The 19,728-nt window shown below is 38.7% G+C and overlaps 1 protein-coding gene across 1 annotated transcript; it reads right to left on the bottom strand.

Annotated features, from left to right (window-relative positions):
* Nucleotides 1-2,522: 2,522 nt before the first annotated feature.
* Nucleotides 2,523-16,041, bottom strand: grap2a (GRB2 related adaptor protein 2a). Its single transcript, XM_070847708.1, has 8 exons — nucleotides 15,884-16,041; nucleotides 10,153-10,304; nucleotides 9,961-10,052; nucleotides 9,469-9,588; nucleotides 7,457-7,646; nucleotides 5,009-5,101; nucleotides 3,843-3,953; nucleotides 2,523-3,214 (listed from the first exon to the last, which is right to left on the bottom strand). The coding sequence occupies exons 2-8, from the start codon at nucleotides 10,228-10,230 to the stop codon at nucleotides 3,035-3,037; spliced, it is 864 nt and encodes a 287-aa protein (XP_070703809.1). The 5' UTR covers nucleotides 10,231-10,304; nucleotides 15,884-16,041; the 3' UTR covers nucleotides 2,523-3,034.
* Between the last annotated feature and the right edge of the window lie 3,687 nt (nucleotides 16,042-19,728).

Here is a 19,728-nt window from a genome sequence, read left to right as displayed (position 1 = left end):
AGCAGTCTAAAGAGCACCACGACGGTGAGGATGTGTTTGAAGCTGTGCCAGGTACAGTTGGCATGATGGGACTTAAATGGGAGGAGCTGTGTGGAGGTACGACGGATGGAGCTCCAGCTGGGACAGGCGACAGGAATCTACGGTGTCCGCCGAGGGGCAAGAAAGTGGAGGTAAGGCTGTTAATTCGAGCACCAGGGCTCTAGCACAGACTATTTCAAGCTTCCGTCTCTGATGCTGGGGCTGGGGGGGGCCTGGCCTGCTCTACCATTCTCTACTGTTCTCATGTGCGCTGGCTAAGTCGTGGCTCTGTGCTGCAGTGGTTTTATTCCCTGGGATCAGAAATGAACCAGTTTTGAAGAGAGAAGGACCTCTTCATGAGCTCAGTGACCCTCTCTGGTTGGCATGTTTAGTGGATCTCAGTGATCACCTGATCACACTGAACAAGAACCTACAAGGCAAAGACCAGCTTGGACCACAACTAATAAATGAAAGCCCACTAATGGAAAGGCTGTTTTTTTTTCTTGAATCACTTTAATCCACTAGAGGTGAGGAGATATACATCACCCCTAGTGGATTAAAGTTAGCAGCATAGCTCACTTCCAGTGAGTGGCCCAGCCCTTTGGATGTTTTTCTGTATGTGGCCCTCAGGGAAAAAAGTTTGGACACCCCTGCTGTATGGAAACCTGTAAGTCATCATAGAGTTTCTTTCAAAACACTGACTTAGTATCTCAAAATAATCACTTAGTACTTCAAAATAATGACAAACTTTTTCAAAATGATGACTTGAGATGATAAGTTTTTATTTTGAAAAAAGAATCAATAAGTTTACCAAAGTACAGATTTGGGGTGCTTATTCTTTGTAGTCTTTTCTCTTCATGCCTCATTCTACTTCCACTCCACGGCATTTATCTGAAAGCTTTAGGATTAACAGCTTTGATGAAAGGATGATGTTTTGACAGGAATTAAACTACCTGACAGTTTCAGCAAGTACAGCTGAAGAAGTTAATATGATCAATAAGTCAACTGAGAGCAGATTAAAGCAGCAGGTCTCAGGGCTGAGAGGAGAGTGAGCTCCTCTGAATTTGAAAGAGCACAACTTCAGGTCCCTCCCCCCTCCTCCTGCCTCCAAAGCCCCTCCCTCACAGCACACACTGACACCACTGCAGGGCCATGGAGCTCTGGGTGATGGTGAGGATGGACATAACTGAGAATGGGACTTCTGCCTCCTGTGTGTGTCCCTGGACTAAAAACAAAACACGAACTCCGCAAAGCTGAAGTAACACGTTTTTTCATTGATCTTACTGCATGACTCCTTGTAAACACCTAAATTGAAAATGTGATGAGTAAAACAGCAGCATTTAACATCTTTTTAAACCCACCGCACACTGAAACGTGGCCCTGTAACATATTTTCATGAAAAATACAAATACATGCAAGGTGTTGTGGTTCCAGGGGGGATAATAGTTGGTTTGTTTCTTGGCACCTCTTTGTCCACGTGCTGAAGTGTCCTTGGCACTGAAGCTGCTGCCACTGATGTGAGTGTGAGTGAATGAAAGGCACTGTGTGTGGCACTAAATCACCATATAAATGTAGTCCATCTACCATCCATCACTAATACATCTGCCTCGGTGTGTTGTTTCCTGACAGGCGTTTACAGATAAATAGAAGCTACATGGACACATTTATCAAACTTCTGTATATAGGTACGCCTCATGGAATGGGACCATGCAGTACTTACAGCATGTTGTCAAAAGAGGCTAAAATACCCTGCGATTTCATTAGAAACACTATTGAGTACTGATTTCCGTACTAACCACTACAAATCCAAGTGTTTACTTGTTGACGCAGTTATTTGTCCAGAAAGAGATGTATTAAAAGAGGAGGTTACACCACTGTACAAGAGCAACTTGTGGGTAATAAAGCAGGACTAGAATTCAAGCTCTAGTGCAGCTTTTATTTTGAAGGCTAACTATTTTGGTCCATCCCCATATTACCATACTATTTAGTAGTATGCAAACCAGCTGCTTTTCTGGCTATTCTGACCCACAATCTTCTGTGCAGCAGACAAAATTACTGAGAGGGAACAAACAGGTTCTAGCACGCTGACAGTATGTTGGTCTTTGGTGAGTTTGGCAAATTTGGTTGTATCTCCAATGTAGAAATGTAGAACTAAGCTTTTTTTTTTCATAATATACAAACTTTACACCATGTACTGACACAGATGTGTGAGCAAGAGGGTCAAAGTTAAAGCCCAGTGTCATGACCAAGTAGTATGTCCCAATAATACGCATACTACTACTACTACTACTACTCTGTAAGAGCAGCTGCAGTACACATTGAAAGTAAAAAGAAATACTATGTGATTTGGAACAAAGCATCAGGAAATAACTTAAGAAATCCTTTCATAGATATATCACAACAAAAGAATTTACTGTAGCTTAGAGGAAACAAACATGCCTCAAAGGAGGGTGAACCAGAAGCACAGTGAGTCTAAGTTTTAGATGAGATTTAAACATCAAAGCTGTGATACAAAATTATTTTATTCGCAAGTCAATGAGCTGTGTGGACGTTACACCGTGTATGGTCAGTGTTCAGTCAGATTTTCCATACAAAGCGTTTTTGTGGTATAAAATATGGCTACACTCACACCAAGAACACAAACAGTTGGATTACAGCCGATTCATCGGCAGCATTTTGCCAAATAAACATTTGCTGTCAGACGTGTCATAATACACATGATAAAACATTCCTCTGTGCCATCTGCAGCAGCTCCTGTGTGCCAGGTAAACACGATCCAGGTCCTGTGGGCGGCTCTCTGCTTCTTTTGCACATATAAAAACGGTTTAAAAAAACCCAGCGCTGAGTGGCAGTGCGTGTGGACCAGGGTCTTGATTAACGAGCGGTGCAGAGATTCGATGAGTCACACACTACTCAGCGTTTATGTTCAAACACACATACTGGGTGGCGGCGCCCCTGCAGAGCGAGTCAGCGGATGTGTGCAGGCAGAGTGAGTTCATCGCCGGGGGTTGTTTTCTCACAGCTGGGTTGTGTAGTTGGCAGGAAACAGCCCACTTTTCCCCCGCAGCCTCCCTTTCCACCACGATGGGTCAGAGCGATCCAACACTTCGATGATGTCGTTGACGCAGAAGCCGAGTTCGTCGTCTTCCTCTGCGGTGAAGTTGTACAGCGCCTTCACCTGCATCGTGGATGCCCTCTGTGGGACAGAAGGAAACCAAGTGCAGACATCATTAAAGAGTTAGCCATTATTTGTGTAAATAAAACATTTCAATAAATTCTCTTACTTTAATAACTAAATATTAAAACATGCTACATTTACTCAAGTACTGTACTGAACTGTGAGTATTTCCATTTTCTGCCTCTTTCTACATCTTTTCCACTACATTTCAGAGGGAATTATTATATTTTTTACTGTACTGTATTTATTTGACAAGTGGACTTACTTTTCAGTTGGAGATTTTATATTAAAATACATTTGATTGAGTATATGGAGTGAGTGATGGTAGCAACATGCCTTTATCAAGTTTGAGGTAATAATGACAAGAAAGATAGTGAATCCTAAATAATTTAAATAAATGCACATATTACAGAATTTTGGGAACCAAATTGGTATTTTGAGAGCATAACCTGATTTAATTAATGTAAGAACACTGGAATCTGAAGGCTGCTTTGAGAATCTAAAATGATCAGAAAATCTGAACTAAAGCTGAAATGATTAATCAGTTATCAAGTTTTATTATTCATGAATGGTTCAGTTCAGTCAATAAGAGAATATTCAGGTCCAAATCAGAGGGTTTATTGTTTAGAGGGGGCGGCAGGCTGACCTGGGGGAGAGTTTCAGATGTGCGGCGGGGAGGATAAGCAGAGCAGACGGGGCTGCTTCTTCCTGTGTGACCGATGGTGTGGGCTCGCTCCTCCAGACCTACTTTCTTAGCCTGGAAGAGAAGGACAAACACTACATGTTATGTTTCTGCTTTAGCTGACGGGAAACTTCATCTGCTGTTGCTTAGGAATACAAAGACTGTGGAGTATTTCAATTCATTTGAAAAAGTGGAAATAATTTAGAAAAATTTGTATCCACATGTTGAGTCAGTTGTAACACTGGAGATAGTTACCTGATAATAATAAATACTAACAATGATAATAATAATAAGTACTTTTCTTGGCAAGGTCACAAAATGCTTTACAGAAAAAACAAGCAGACATCAAACGACATGAGAACACTGGGGAATAACATAAAGTAAAAAAAAGTCAAAGTGGGACGATAAAAAGCAGCGACTTATTGAAAATTCATAAATGGATTCCTATAAAAAAGTTTTCAGAGGGGACTTAAAAGATTAAAAGATGCTAATGTGGCCTGTCTGATGCTCCACAGGCTGAGGCGGAGGAACGGCCAGCAGCGCTGCATCCACTCAGCTCAGCGCCCAGGCTCACTGAAAATCTTTTATATCATGGAGCGACGCCATTTCACCCTTTCAAAGAGATCAATAAGATTTTAAAATCAATGCACAATAAAACTGGCTGGTAATCGACTCTCAGGAACAACGTGTTCATATTTCTTTGTGTGTCTTAAAATTTGTTCTGTGGGCGGAGGAAGCTGTGAGGCAAGAAAACACAGAAGTGTATAACCTTTGGTAAATCACAGGGAGACAAAAAAGATCTGATCTTCGAGATTCAGACACAACTGAAAAACATTCTTCACTATACTCAATATTGAGTTACTAAAAGTAACAGATACATAGTCAAGCAAATAGAAATAACAGATGTGTGATTGAAACGTTCAATTTCTGACACTCCTTGGTATAACAAGTGCTAACTCAACAGAACGGACATTTACGCCTAAATTGTATAAAATTTGACACAATATCTGCTTCAATGTCACTGATAGTGTTCAAATTTCTTCAAAGTGAAAATGAATTCAAACGTCAGGGGCAGGATGGGTGGTGTCAGAGTGATACAGGTTGGGGGAGCAGTGGCAGGAAGTGCGTACCAGCTGGTTGTTGGGCTGGTCCGAAGCTCTGCGCGGCGCAGCAGAGACGGCTGCAGCTGTGTTCTGTTGCTCAGGCAAACTCCCCCTCTTCACCTGTAGGAAGGAAACAGGCACTTTCTATTTATATGTTCACAAATCAAATGTCTTTCATCTAATGTGTACAAAGATGCACAGGGCGGATTTTCACTAGGAAGTAACCAAAAATATATTCACAGCATCATGGGAAATAGTCTGTACCTTTTTTTTGTTGATGATGATGACTTGTACGACAAGTAGGCTATAATTTCTCATCCAACTTCCCATCATATGACCGTAAACAAGTAAAGTACATTTAACAGCATGCAAGAACGCCTTAAACTTCCTAAATCTATACTGAATCTGAGAAAACTGGTGTACACATTTAACAAGAACACATATAAACATGAATTAAAGAATGTGACAGTGTACTGAACAGTTTTCATTTTTGATAACGGATTAATCATTTAGGTTTAGGTAACATCATCATCCTCTCCTGGTTGCAGCTTCGCAAATTGCTTGATTTAGTCTATTTTACCTTTGTGAAATGAACTTTGGGTCTTTCAGGTCTTATACAGTCTTTTTTAAATCTTTCAGAGAGCATTGATTAGTTAAAAAACCTAAAAGAAGCTAAATAAAAGCAACTTCATTTTGACCACTAACATATTTAAAACTGCTCAGGGATTTCAGAGTTTCACCAACAGCTTGAACAGACAGATCCAGCTCAGGCTGTTCAGCCGTTTTAATGAGACTTTGTAATGCTCATTTTCAGAAGAAGACATGTCCTCTGTCGTTCTCCTTCTGTCGTCTTTGGCTTCATTTCATTTTCTGTCATGCACTCTGCCTCAGATTCATGCGCTTCTTACAAAGGTAAAATGCAATCATTTGCTTTAATTTAGCTTCTTCTTATTTCTATATTCAAACCAATTTGCATCCAGAGGGAATGACATCACGCACCACATCTCCCAGAGATTTAAATGTATGTGTAAATTGCCGCTCTTAATATGAGCCAAGAAACTTCTTGTTTTTCTCATTTCAATCTAAAAACTTATATCTTATATGAGTCAAAGTTTAGGACATTTAAATGAAACACTTGAAAGGTGATTGGTTCAATATCTGACAGTAACACAGACAAACAACTATAAATAGTGTGCGACGCAAACTCTAAATAACTAAAAAGTTATTTCCACAGAGATCCTGCCCGCTCCTGCTTTGCTGCACGTTTACTAATCATCACGTTACACAATAAGGAAATAATATATATATATAATATACATAATATTCTCAAGAATCAAATACATTCACTCATGTCCCTTGAAGATTCTGAGTCTCCCAACAAAATGGAATGAAAAGGAATTTAGCTTTAACAGAAAGTTATAAATGAGATCAAATAGAAATAAAAGTTTCACTCTGCCTGATGGTATTGTTCATATGTTTAAACCTGTAAATATTCTGGTATTGGCCTTTTAGGCATTTGTACACATATATAGTTAACCCTGTCAGCTATATTTCACTATTTTAATTATTAACTGTTCTGTACAGTTATTTCCATTGTAATAAACTACACAACATGTAGACATGATTAGGACATTAACTTATTAATCAAACCACAGACAAATAATGAGCAACAGCTTTGATAATGATTCATCTGTTTGGGCCTTTTAATCTCAAAGCGTCACTGGTTCCATCTTCTTTCACTTCTGTGATAATAAACTGAGTATCTTGGACAGTTGATTGGACACAACAAGGTATTGATTTTGGCAGACTGGGATGGACATTTTTCACAATTTCTTGACATTTTATGGACTAAATAAGAGATTAATAATCTATAATCTATAATCTGCTCATTTTGCCAAATGTTTCCCTCTGAATCTCACATAAATAAAGTCGTACTAAGTTCTTACAAGTCATTGTGTTTATTTAGACATTAATTATTAGAGTAAGAGAAGTGGGAAGAATACAAGAAGAATTTAACCAGAACTGTCCTGTCAATAAAGAGAAGAACTGGTATTAATGAATCATTTGAATTAATAGCAGCCTTAAATGTCAGGCTCTCAGAGTCGGTGACCTCTTTTAAAACACTTCTTAAACCCCATTTTTAATAGACTTCTTATGTGATATCATCCTTTTTATTGCTTTGATTCTCTTTTTTAATACTTTTTACATTTTTAATGTTTTTTATTGTCTTCCTGTTCTTGCATCAACCTTCTTTCATTTTCTTGCTGCAACTTCCTTAACTTAACTTCCAGTTGTTTCATTGCCTCCATAGTCTCCTGCTTTTGTCTGTCAAAGCACTTTGTTTTTAAAGGTTGGTAGAAATGACACACAGGCTCTATTTCTTACCACGTCAGTCCGATTTGAGCAGGTGAGCTGTATTTAAGGTGAACGGTGAAACAGAGCTGAGAACCTGTCCTCAGCAGAGTAGTCTCTTACCGACTGGACCCCCGAGGGGCTCCTACTGTCCACGCTGCCATCGTTGAGGTAGATCTCCCTGGTTTTAGAGATGGAGGTGGTCTTGTAGAACTCCACCAGCTTGTTTAGGGAGGTGAACTTCTCAGACCACAGGAAGTACTGGCCTTTGTTGTCTCTCATCACCTTGAAGTGCTGGACGTCACTCTCGTGTCTGAGGGAAGGTAAAGCATGTGCTGTTGACATGTAATATTAGCTGGACCCGAACGCTCCCTCATTCCAGAGGATTCCTCAGCTGTTTCCTTGGCTGGATTGTCCTCTGCTGGCCAACATGCAAAACTGCAACATCAAAGCTTTAACAGAAAGGAATGGTGGCCATTATGGAGGACCTCCGGCAAGAAGCAACATTTTAATATAGTTTATATAATTACAAAATATTATATAATATTTTATTTCTATATCCTGTCATCCAATCTGGACTCACAACATAGCAAGCATGTTAGCAAGTACATCTATCGGCAGTGGACCATACCACTACCACAACTCATGTTGTTTTCACACAGCATGCAGTCAATTAACACATTTCTATAATGTTTAAATTTCCTTTACATACAAGCTTACACAATACCAAAATTATGGATCTTTCTTGTCTTTTACAAATGCTTGCATACAGCATTGCAGACGTGAAAACCTACTGTTCAAAACCTTAAATATACTAATAGTAATGTTCCACTAATGCAACAACAGTAGCTCAAATGCTATGTTCAAACAGCTGATGAGCATTTTTGAATGAACAGATGGTTGGAACATGGACAAATAGTCAGGTGTTGAAGTTCTTTCACTTACATGGACAAAAAGTCAAAATGGGACTTTGGGGGTTGATTTCGTTCATTGTGGATGCAGAACAACACAGAGGAGCAGAGAGAGAGAAAATAATGCCTGGGGTGGCCATAGATCAGAGCAGTTCATGGTGCTGATAAAGATGTTATTACAGCTATTCTGTCACATACCATTATTTTTTGTAATGTCATTAACTACTGGTATGTTAAAAGTTGTAGGTGCTACGCTTGACTGTAAGTTCCTCTTGGGTAGAAGTCATGTGCTCATGCTTTTAAAGAAAGATCTGATATTGACTTGGGTTTTCCGTGTGTTGGTGAAGGGTTTATTTCATTTTGATGTAGAATTGGTATCAACAAAATGTGGTTTTAGGCAGGAAATGGCCTGTTTGACTAATGTGTGGTGCATTTCTGTTCTGTGAGAGTTCACAAGAAATATTGTCACTAATTGTGAAAAATTGTCTGTATTGTGTGAACTAGATCTTACTCTTACACATGCACTTCCTCTAGTGCCAGCTTACAAAGACAACTGTGGGTTTTTTTTATCGGGTCGGCCACTTTAAATGCAACACATTTCAAAAAGTTTTACCATTTGTAAAGCTATTTGTAATCTTTTCTTATACAAGAAAGAAAGAAAGAAAGTTTTGTTCTTAATGTCTGCAGACAAAATGAACGAAGTGAACGTCATTCTGGAGGGCTGCTGCACTCAGTCTTGTTTACTCTCCCGCTGCCTCTGCAGCTGCTTGTAAATACGTGAAGTCTTGCAGGGTTTGCAGCGCATTAGATACACTCAGAGGGCGAGATGGTGACTCACAGTTTACTTCTTTTCTAGATGTTGATGGGCGTAGAGGGGAAGTATTGACCTTTTAACAGATTTAAATCTGGGTTTTATGCGTTAAAAAACCAACCAGTTCAACAGCTAGATTGGTAATAATACTAGTTAGATCTGATATAAATACGTGGCTATGTTGTTTCTATTGGAATGGTAATGTCAGGAATTTCTGGAAAAAAAACAGAAAACAACTGAAACAACTTCAAATCTCTCTTCAAATCAGTTCTGTTCAATTAAGATTGATTCTGACTGTGAGCCAATCGTCTCGTCAATAATAAATCTGATTGATTTTATGTTTGGACCTCAGCTGTTTGTATCAGACTCAAAACTGTCTTAATGAGTTTATCAGTCGTCCCATTTTCACTCACTTGACAGAGATGGAGAAGTCTCCAGGGGAACTCTGACACCCTCGGATCACAAAGTCTCCGATGTCTTTGTACCTCAGGAGCTCCTCTGCAGCGCTGCGACTGGCGTTCTCCCGAAACCACCTGAACACACACACAGACACACACACACAGGATATCATGCTGTCGCTAATCAGATGAAAACCACACACACACCTACAGCCAGTGTCAAATAACCTGCTGTAACTCCTCCTTAACACGTTCATCTGTTTCTTCCTGGAATCAGACTCTTTGTGTTGATGACCCTTTGTGATGGTGCTGAGCCCTGTTCCCGGTCTCTTCTGAGAGGGAACTTTGTGGAATTTATTGTAAAGAATGAGTCTGAGTGACACTGAGCCACAAGCAAAAACAAGTACAGATCTTATCTCATTGTTTGAGTTTTATCTGCAGTTCTGTTGCAGGAAGGATTGCAGGAGGATTTGTGTGTGTGAGAGCATTTAACTGGATGCCTCTCACCTCGGAGTCTGCATCTCGATGTAGTTTTGCGGTACGAATCCTTCCTGTCCGTTCATCTCAGCTTTATACCACTCATCCTGTGGGCTTAAAAGCTGACCGGCAAAGGGAAAGAAACAAGAATTCATACAGAGGTAATAAAACATTTTGAAGCTATATTGAAAGAAACTCATCGTCCAAGCAACACACACTGACCTTAAGTATGTCGCCCTTTCTGAAGCTGAGCTCGTCGTTTGCTGTTGCAATGAAATCATACTTTCCTTTGGCTTCCATCTGGACCGACTGAAGCGTCACAAAGGTTTAGGAAACACAGAAGAGGGATGATGAGAGAGTCCACGACCAGTGTTCTATGTAGGGAGAAATAAAAATGTAGGAAGTTTAAAGTGTTAAAGCTCAGCTCTTGTGGAAATCTGCAGCTTGTCAAGACAAAAGAAATGCTGAGAGTTATGATTTCCTGTCCTATCATGGTACTTCAAAGTGCACGTGCACATTCAAAAGGGGACTTTCTGATTAGACGCTCCGTGTCGACATGCTGATGAAGTTTTATCTACTAGCTTGGGGGGGGGGGTACATATATTATGTTATATCAGTGTATAGACAGAAAAGGCACTCTTCAGGATATACAGTGGAGCTGATTTCACATCAGACTTCTGCTGGGTTTCTAGGGGACGTGAGGGAGTGTTGACTGCACATAAACATTAGATACAAACAATACATCATTTCCTGGTGAATGCACAGTGTGTGGTCATATGTGACGCGGCAAGCGTTCAATACGAAGGACGGACATGTGGACATTAAAGGAAGTGGAAAAATGTATTTGTCATTTTTAAATCAGAAAGAGTCAGAAAACTTCCTCCTTTGCCACTGTTTACCTACAGATACACAAACAGGACAGGACTGGAATGTGGAGTTCAACACATCATTAGCAAAAATCTAATTCTCCAATTAAAAGAGTTAAGCTTGTGAAACTTTGATAAAAAAGGCAAATTAAAGCTACAGCAGGACTTGGATCCCATGACAGCCATTTCTATACTTTGGGTGTTACATTTGGTTATTTTCCCACAGACGTGAATAAAAACCTTCCTGCTGTTTGTGGTTACGGAGTGAAGGAAGTGGTGAGTTTTCGACTCTGTCGTCACTTCACTCGTGCAGCTGTAAAGCGTGTTGCAAGCTTACAACTTTCTTCTTTGAAGTCAAGTATCTTAGGAGCGCGTATGGTGCTGTGAAATGCCCACTGTGTTCACTTTCCTCATGGGGGAAACACACTTGCCTGGAGAGAAAGATCCATCCCTTTCAAATCTACAAGTACAGCTCTTAAAATAAAATAAACTACTGAATGTTATTGGGGTTTCTTTGGTACATTGTTTAGATTATTAGTTTCTTTGTATGGGACAAGTACAGAGAGACACTGAAAGTAGCAGAAGCAGAGAACCAGGTACTGTACACATGCATATAGCCAAAGCTAATTTCCAATATTAGTCCCTTCGAGTGATCATTAAAATGACAAGGTACAGTTTAGAGTCAATGCATATAGCAATAAAAAACAAGATTTACAACCCTCCAAGGCACAGAACATTTCTAAAAACTCTGGTGATAACAGATTAAAGTTGGTGTCATGAGCTTTAACCAGGAATAGAATGAGTGAATGAATGAATAGAACCAATTCAAAGAAGAAAAAGACAGAGTTAAACCTGCTGTTTTAAAGTAATGGATACACAGTGAAAAAGCTAAATGGATAAATAAATTACATTTCATTAATATTCAGAATAGTAGCCCAGTCACAATTAAAATGCCTCGTGTAAGCACCTCAGGCGGCAGAGACTGGTCCGATCCAGTCTGATCGGAAGTCTTTTTGAATCAGGTTGAGAGAAGTAACTTTGATAATCCATTCACCAGGAACAAATTAGCACCTAATAACAATGTAAACACTTACTCTGACCATTTCTCTCTGGTTGGACTAAACTGATTCTGTCTGTGCGTGTTTACCCATGGGGGGGTAAAGGGGACGTCCTCTTCATCTCTTACATTTATTAGATGCTTCATAGCGGGTAGAACCATTTTGTCAAAAAAGTTATATTTGGATTAAATGCTTTGAAGCACTTTATCTAGCGTCCATGTAAACAGGTAGTTTGGGATTTCTGATCAGAATGATTTCACTTAGACTGAATAAATCTGACTGAACTCAAGTGCACATGTAACCACAGCCAATGAATCTGACTGGGCTGTTTACATCTTGCACTCTTTCTTTTACTGTCTATTAAGCACCGAATGTTGTTATTCCCCCACACATTTCACCTTAATCTTAAAATGCATAGTTTAAGGGGGGGCTTAAGGTTTAGAGATGAACGCACTTTGTTTCCTGAACACTTTTAGAACAATAAGAAACAGCTGCAATCTTGTTTGTCTTAACTGCTGACTATGTGTTTGAATGCAGAAATACATAAGGGGAAATCAAGAACAATTTTAGAACGCCAAGCTGTTCCTGCATGACTTTAGGGTTTTTTCTAATTTTGTCTTTAATGTCTAACTCACACCTCTGCTGCTTCAGCCAACACAAACAAGGCCTCATCTCAGCCGCCACATGATAACAGCAACAAAAAGTTGTTCCACCACATGAATATATATGTATATGCACAGAAACCATTCCAGGTCAAAGTAATGCAGGTCCTGGGTAGTTTGGCCCGCTTCAGCTGCCCCTGACTCCAGCTTCATAAGAGCAGAGATGTCAAATACCAAACACCTGGTCACTCTTAAAAGAAATCAATAAATGTCATAATAAAATAAGAATTTTAAGTTGGTACCCTGCGATATTTGCAATTCTAGTGGCACTTAATGGCATTTCAGTGTAACCACACGACTTACAGACAATACTGACGATACACTGTAGTCAAGAGCTGCAACTAACAGTTTCAGTATTATTTTCTTTATTATTATAGTTTTTTGATCTAATCAGTGTCTTAAATTAGTCTTCAAATATCTTGTTTTGTCTGACCAACAGCCCAAAACCCAATTACAGCACAAGCAGCAAATGTTTGCATATGAGAAGTTGGAGGCCAGTGAATTCTAGACATTTTTGCTTAAAAATAGAAATTTAAACAGCTGATTGTAAAAATTACAATGGATAGGGGCTGGAATTAATCATAATGATTAATATTCAATTAATTAAACATTAATTGTTTAATTAATTAAACATTAATTGTTTTGAGTATCAAATGACTTTTGATTTTCTTGGAAAGAGAAATGAATTTTCTCTTTCCAAGCTGACATCTTCAAAAGTCCCATCATGTCCGACCATCCGTCCAGAATGACAAGGAAAACCACCAAATATTCACATTTGAGGACCAGAGAATTTTTGGCATTTTTGCTTCAAGTCACATTGAGGTGACCATTGAAAGTGCTGCAGATGGATGTGTTCTGTACTGAGATGTTAGGAAGGTGTTTGGTGTCTTTTCAAATGGGTTTAATAGATTTTGAAGACGATATAGAGCAAGTTCATACCAGCACACTACATTTCTTCAGTGGTGACAGCAACCAACTGCAATTAATTGTTTCAGTTATGAGTTGAAGTGTTGCTTGCAGCATTGCATTAAGTTTCAGTGTCTCGACTACAGGGAGGATCTGTGTGCAGAACTCCATGCAGAGTGTTTTCTGGGTGTGTCTTTTTTTTCAATCTGAGAAAAAAAGAGAAGTGAATCAGTTATAGCTGTTTATTTGATTCCTTTTTCTAGAACAGTCCCACTTCTGATTACTTACTACCAGTAATGGAGAAAGTATTAATGTCCTTCACTTTCTAAAAGTGACAATAGTGCAATATTAAAATACTCCATTACATTACAAAAAGCCCCTCTTAAGTAAAAGTAAGTACTAGTAGCAAAAGCACTCAAAATTCATAAGCATGGTCCCTGTGGATGTTAAACTGTAACATATTACATTGTTTGACTATTAATACAGATGTATTCATGTGTATGCAGTATTTTGCTGTGATAGGTTGTCAAGGGTTTTTTTACAAGGTCATCATATGTTTTAATGCAAAATCTGAATCTGTACAGTATCTGTAATTACTAAAGCTGTAAGCTGTAAAAAGCACTTCCCTCTGAAACGTAGTGACCGAGCAATATAAAGCAGCATAAAATGCACCAGCATCAATGAGTAAAAACACATCAATAGATAGCAAATACAACACGATCACCACTGCAGAACTCCTCTTCTAAACATTTACATTTTACACATCACACTTCCTCAGTTCTACAGAACAAAATGCTTCAAATTACTTGAATAAAAGTAAACACAATGCAAACACACTTGATTTCAAGTAAAAATCCTGCAGTTAAACTTTAAAAATACGTATCATCAGCAAAATGTACTGAAAGTATCCAAAGTAAAACTACTCATTCTTCAGTAAAATGTCTCCTGTGGCTGATATATTATTATATCTGATATTTTTGGATTGTTAATACTTCTGCATCAATGTCAGAGCAGCAAGTTACTAATGTAGCTGCTCCAGGTGGACACAGACTGAACTACTTTACATGCAGCTCCTCTAAAGGGTCAGCACATAAATCTGAAGGGTCCTGAGATGATTAATGATTAATGATGACAACTCTGTTTTAATAATCTGGATTTTTTTCCTATTCTTTGATTTTTGGGGGAAATATTGGATCATTTCAACAGTTATTTAAATGAAACCATGGGAGAAGTTTAGAGGGGAAGTCTCTCTATGGTGGAACTGCTGACTTGCTGATTTTTGTTGGGCTGCTAAATTATTATTTTCATTAGTAATTCATCTGCAAATGATTTTGACTATTATTCCATTAATCATTTACTTTATTAAATGTTAAATAAATAGCACATTTTTATTTACAATTTCTCAGAGCCCAAAGTGACGTCATCACATTGTTAGTTCTGCCTCACCGTAAGTCCAACACCTAAAGGTTTAAAGCAACAATGATTTCTGATTTATAAAGCAGCATATTCACACACTAATCGACTAATCTGTTAATCAACTTATTGTTTCAGCTCTAGGTTTGAGTACATTTTCATAAGCTGAGTTGTCAAATAAGACAAGCTTTCCAAGCACAAACCTTAACGGGTGCTTGAAACTATTCTCTGACATTTCATAGACAAAACCATTCATTGAGAAAATAACTAAATGAACATAATGGTTATTCAGCTCTAGGTGTGACTTTGTGGCAGTGAACTCATCCCTCTCTACTGACACTGAGCTGACGCTTCATGTTTTCTCCCACCACAGAGTGCAGAAGGGCGTGCTTGCAGTCGAGGGCATCTTGAATGAGGTCCCTCACAGCTCAGTGACCTCCGACCCTGAAGTCTGATCCGTCCTCTGACAGACAAGCTGGCACCTCAACTTCTCAAGAAATAAACGCCTTTTTCTGAACTAATGAAACTGTAAATGATTCTTGTATCGGTTGGGATCTGTCAACCCTCTCATGCACACTCATGTTAGCTTGTAAAACCACTTCCCCAAAGTGAGGGGAGTCAAAAGATGCAGCTGAGGACCAAACAAGCCAAATCAAACAGTAGGATCCAGCAAATGAGCACATTAATAACAAAGAAATTAGTTTAGAAATGTAGATGTAGCCTTTGTCTACCTGTATATAGGTATAACTGAGTGATTGGAGAGCAGCCTGCTGTAGGTGTCCAAATAACTTTAAGAATCTGAAGTGTTCCGTTTAATGTGGTGTTGGCTCCTGTAGATGCAGTAGAGATTTCCATAAAGGCTAAATTCAGTTAAAAATGTAAATTACAAAACAGTTACAGTAAAGAAATGAACGATAAAGAAGTGAGAAAGAGAAATAGAAAGAGGAAGAGAACTAAGCTGTTACTAAAGTGAATCATTTTCACAAGGAGGTCTGGTGTGGGATTTTTACGCAGTTTTCTGACATTTTATAAACATTGTTCATCTTACCTTTTCTCCTCTCCGGAGTGGAGGTGAACTTGTGGGGAGTTTATTCTAAGGCTGGCCTCTTCTCCTTCCGAAGGGTGAACACAGCAGCATATTTGTAGGCCCACAAATGTTTGCATAAACAAATAAAAGTCCTGGTTTAGACTGCAGGACGTGTTCGCTGTTACCTCAGCCACGCTGAATTCGAGTAAAGACGTAAGATATTTGAGCTGAATATGTCTGCGCGCTCTGCGGACGTCGCTCCAAGGCTCTGGTGCGGCACCGCCTCTCCTCAAGTACCAGACACGGGGCGCACAGCATGTCACTTCCGGCCTCCGCTTCAAAATAAAATTCTACTTGTCGCAGTGTTTGTTTTTTTGTGTGTGTGTAGTAATTTCAACATTTAAAGTACTTAAACAGTTTGAGAAATATGCTCATTCACTTTCTTGCAACGAGTCAAATGAGAGTGACACCACTCTCATGTCCGTCCGTCTTAATTGTAAAGCTAGAGCCTCTTAGTTTAATTTAGCATAATCTCTGCTGTGGGACTTCCTGGGTGTAAGCAGTTGCCTGGCAACCAGAGAATAACTACAGGAAGTTACTCATTCAGACCACAAACATTTGGTCATTTTATGTTCATGCTCTGGTCCATTTGAACTGGAAAAGTCAGAATTCCTGAATTCCCCCTGAAGTCAAGTTACCGGCTTCTCATTAACCAACCCCTGCCCTCGAGTCCAAGATGGCTGCTCTGTGCATGTGCAGTGTGAAATATTGAATATTAGACAGTTTATCAGCACTTCTGTCATATGTGTTATTAAATCATGTACTGTTAAATTTATATCTGTTGCAACAGTGTTTATTTTGCTAACAAATTACATTGGAGTTCGGTCAACTTGGGTGTGATCACATTCCCTGTTCCCACTTTGGTGGAGTGTAGCATTGTGACCTATGTGGATAGGGAAGAAAAAAGAAAAGAATATTAACAGGGATGTGTAGACTTTTTAAACCCACTGTATATTACAGCAAACAGCAAAATGTTTTTTCCACACTTCAGTTTTTGTATAGATAAGATAAGATAAACCTTTATTCGTCCCACATTGGGGAAATTTGCAAATTTGCAGCAGCAAAAACAAGAGCAACTGTGCAAAGATAAGTTAAACAACAGGTGCCTATATTACGGTGGCCGGGAGGTGCAAAACAATTTTACAATACAAGAAACACTTTTACAAAGCTGGAGACAAATTTACATTTTAGAAAACATTTTTACAAATCAGAAAACAAAATTACAGTGCCATAACACATTTACAAGTCCTGAGACAAATTTACAAGTGACGAAACACTTTTACAAGCGGCCGAAACAAATTTACAAGTAACTTTTTCAACCGGAAAGGGAATGTACCGCGTTAATCGGCTCATATGTTTGCCACAAAACGGGCAAAAGACCGCTTGACTGCCGTCCATCGTGGGTCGCCATGAACTCCTTATCACTTCCGGTTCTACTCGACAGTTGGTACATTCCCTTTCCGGTTGAAAAAGTTACTTGTAAATTTGTTTCGGCCGCAAGTAACTTTTTCAACCGGAAAGGGAATGTACCCACGATGGACGGCAGTCAAGCGGTCTTTTGCCCGTTTTGTGGCGAACATATAAGCCGATTAACGCGGTACATTCCCTTTCCGGTTGAAAAAGTTACTTGTAAACTTGTTTCGGCAGCTTGTAAAAGTGTTTCGTCACTTGTAAATTTGTCTCTGCGTTTGTAAAAGTGTTTCACGTCTTTGTTTTCTCAAATGTAAATTTGTCTCAGGACTTGTAAATGTGTTATGGCAATGTAATTTTGTTTTCTGATTTGTAAAAATGTTTTCTAAAATGTAAATTTGTCTCCAGCTTTCTAAAAGTGTTTCTTGTATTGTAAAATTGTTTTGCACCTCCTGGCCACCGTACTATATAAGTAGAATATAATATAAATAGAATAAAAAAGCTACGCAGTATATACAAATATAACAGAGAGACTGCACTGTAGTAGAATGGATGAAGTGATGAATTGTTGCACCAGTCAGAAAAACAGTGTTGCACAGGCTTGAATGAGGATAAGATATTACACATGAGTCCAGTTGAATGAAACAAATCAGATATAATTTGGTAAATAATTGTTTACACTGGACAGAGCCAAGCTAGCTATTCCTCCTGTCACTAGTCATTATGCTATGAAATGAAATGTGCCATACTTCTGCTTTGCACTGCCATATATACCCACTAATGTATTTGTTTTCATTTTATTTAGCAGAAAACATTTTCCGTCATTCAGTCACTTTCTGTTTAATTTAACCCAACTTCCCCTTCCTTTCTTCGTATTTTCGCCTCCGTCCTTCCTCTTCTGTGAAAATTTTATCAGCAGAGGATTAGAAACACTATTTAGCACAAGTTAACACGGATACACACAGCATATATGTACAGAGGTTATTATGATTCATGTCATTTTTATGTTGTTACGACTGATTTATACTCTTATATTCATCTTGCTCAGGGGTTGATTAATATGCCACAAATTTTCCACATCCAACAAAAAATATCCTTCCACATATGATCAAAGTTATGGGTTTTAGCGGTGAGCTGTCTTCTTATGTGCCAGTACTGGGGAGAAATAACAAAACTACAGTCATTTAAAAGCTATCAAAGTTATTTTTGCATGTTTTACTGAAAAATGTTATCTTTTATCTTTTATCTCTATTCAGTGCAGCCTGAAAATAACCTCGCAGAGATCTGAAACTTGCTTGCGATTTGTAATCTGCTGAAGAAACTATAAATCCATTTAACACTGACAAGAACATGCAGAGGTCTGGTCTGTTTACATATCATTGACTTGTGGAAAGGGAGCATGGACGTCTATATCTCAGCCATGTTTGCTGAACATGGAGGATATTGTTAAAACTTTCACACATTGAAATCCACATCTACTCCATTTTTGTGAAACTCACAATATTGTTTCAGGATTATGAAGTGCAGATTCAGATTATGTAAAGTAGAAATGATCTCTATTAAAACAGGCACAACATTGGTAGCACTTGGCCCTGCAAGACCTAATGTGTATTCATAATTATTATTATGCTAATTCAAAGCATCCACTAAGCAAAGCCGGCAGGGACCAAGACTCTAAGGGGCCTCCATGGCATCTATGTTAATTATAGTATGTGTCAGTTCATTGTATTTGTATATGTTTTTGGTAATATTCACCACAAAAGTAAGAAATCTAATCTTGAAGCAATCTCTCGTAGAGCATCTATGTACTGCATATTGGATATTCATTTTAAAATCTATTCTGTTCATTCCTGACAAAGTGCCATTTGATGAGTAAGGTTTCATTCTGCTGCAAAGAAGAAGTGAGCAGTTTAATGTTGTGCATGTACTGCATGTGTAAATAAATGGCTGTATTGTGACTGCATAGGAATTTCTTGCAGAAATGATTTATATTGGATTTAAATCTTCCACAGTGCTCAGCTGCACCAGTGTTTTCATAATGCTGGGAGCGTTGTGGTGGCGTCTTGCCACCAGTCGATGAATCGTATCCTGATGTATTGTTCTTGCACACGACAGCAAGTCTGATTACCTTAACTGCTTGATTGCTTCGTGGAAATGTAATTTAATACGGTCTCATTCAGTAACCACCAACCTGTAATGTGTAAGGAAAACAAACTGACTTTTGTTAAGACACTAAACAAGCACCTATGGGTTATAAATCGTTGCCCAAGTAGCTAATAAAACTGTCTGAAATAATTTTGTGTGGTCTGACAGGGGTCAAGTTATCTAATGTACCTAATTTCAGCATGAAATTAAGAAACTAATCAATGAAGTTGAGGACTATATTGTAGCCAAAA

The sequence above is a fragment of the Pempheris klunzingeri genome, chromosome 17, assembly GCF_042242105.1.
Source record: "Pempheris klunzingeri isolate RE-2024b chromosome 17, fPemKlu1.hap1, whole genome shotgun sequence".
Taxonomy (NCBI): domain Eukaryota; kingdom Metazoa; phylum Chordata; class Actinopteri; order Acropomatiformes; family Pempheridae; genus Pempheris; species Pempheris klunzingeri.
The sequence above is the reverse complement of the archived record's forward strand: the minus strand, read 5'-3'. Positions and strand labels throughout refer to the sequence as shown.

Excerpts from the sequence above, each read along its gene's own strand:
- grap2a (XM_070847708.1), bottom strand. The coding sequence starts at position 10,230 with ATGGAAGCCAAAGGAAAGTATGATTTCATTGCAACAGCAAACGACGAG. Across the intron at positions 9,589-9,960 it reads ATCGAGATGCAGACTCCGAG|GTGGTTTCGGGAGAACGCCA; the intron begins GTGAGAGGCATC and ends GTGTGTGTTCAG. Across the intron at positions 3,215-3,842 it reads CATCTGAAACTCTCCCCCAG|AGGGCATCCACGATGCAGGT; the intron begins GTCAGCCTGCCG and ends TCTGTCCCACAG.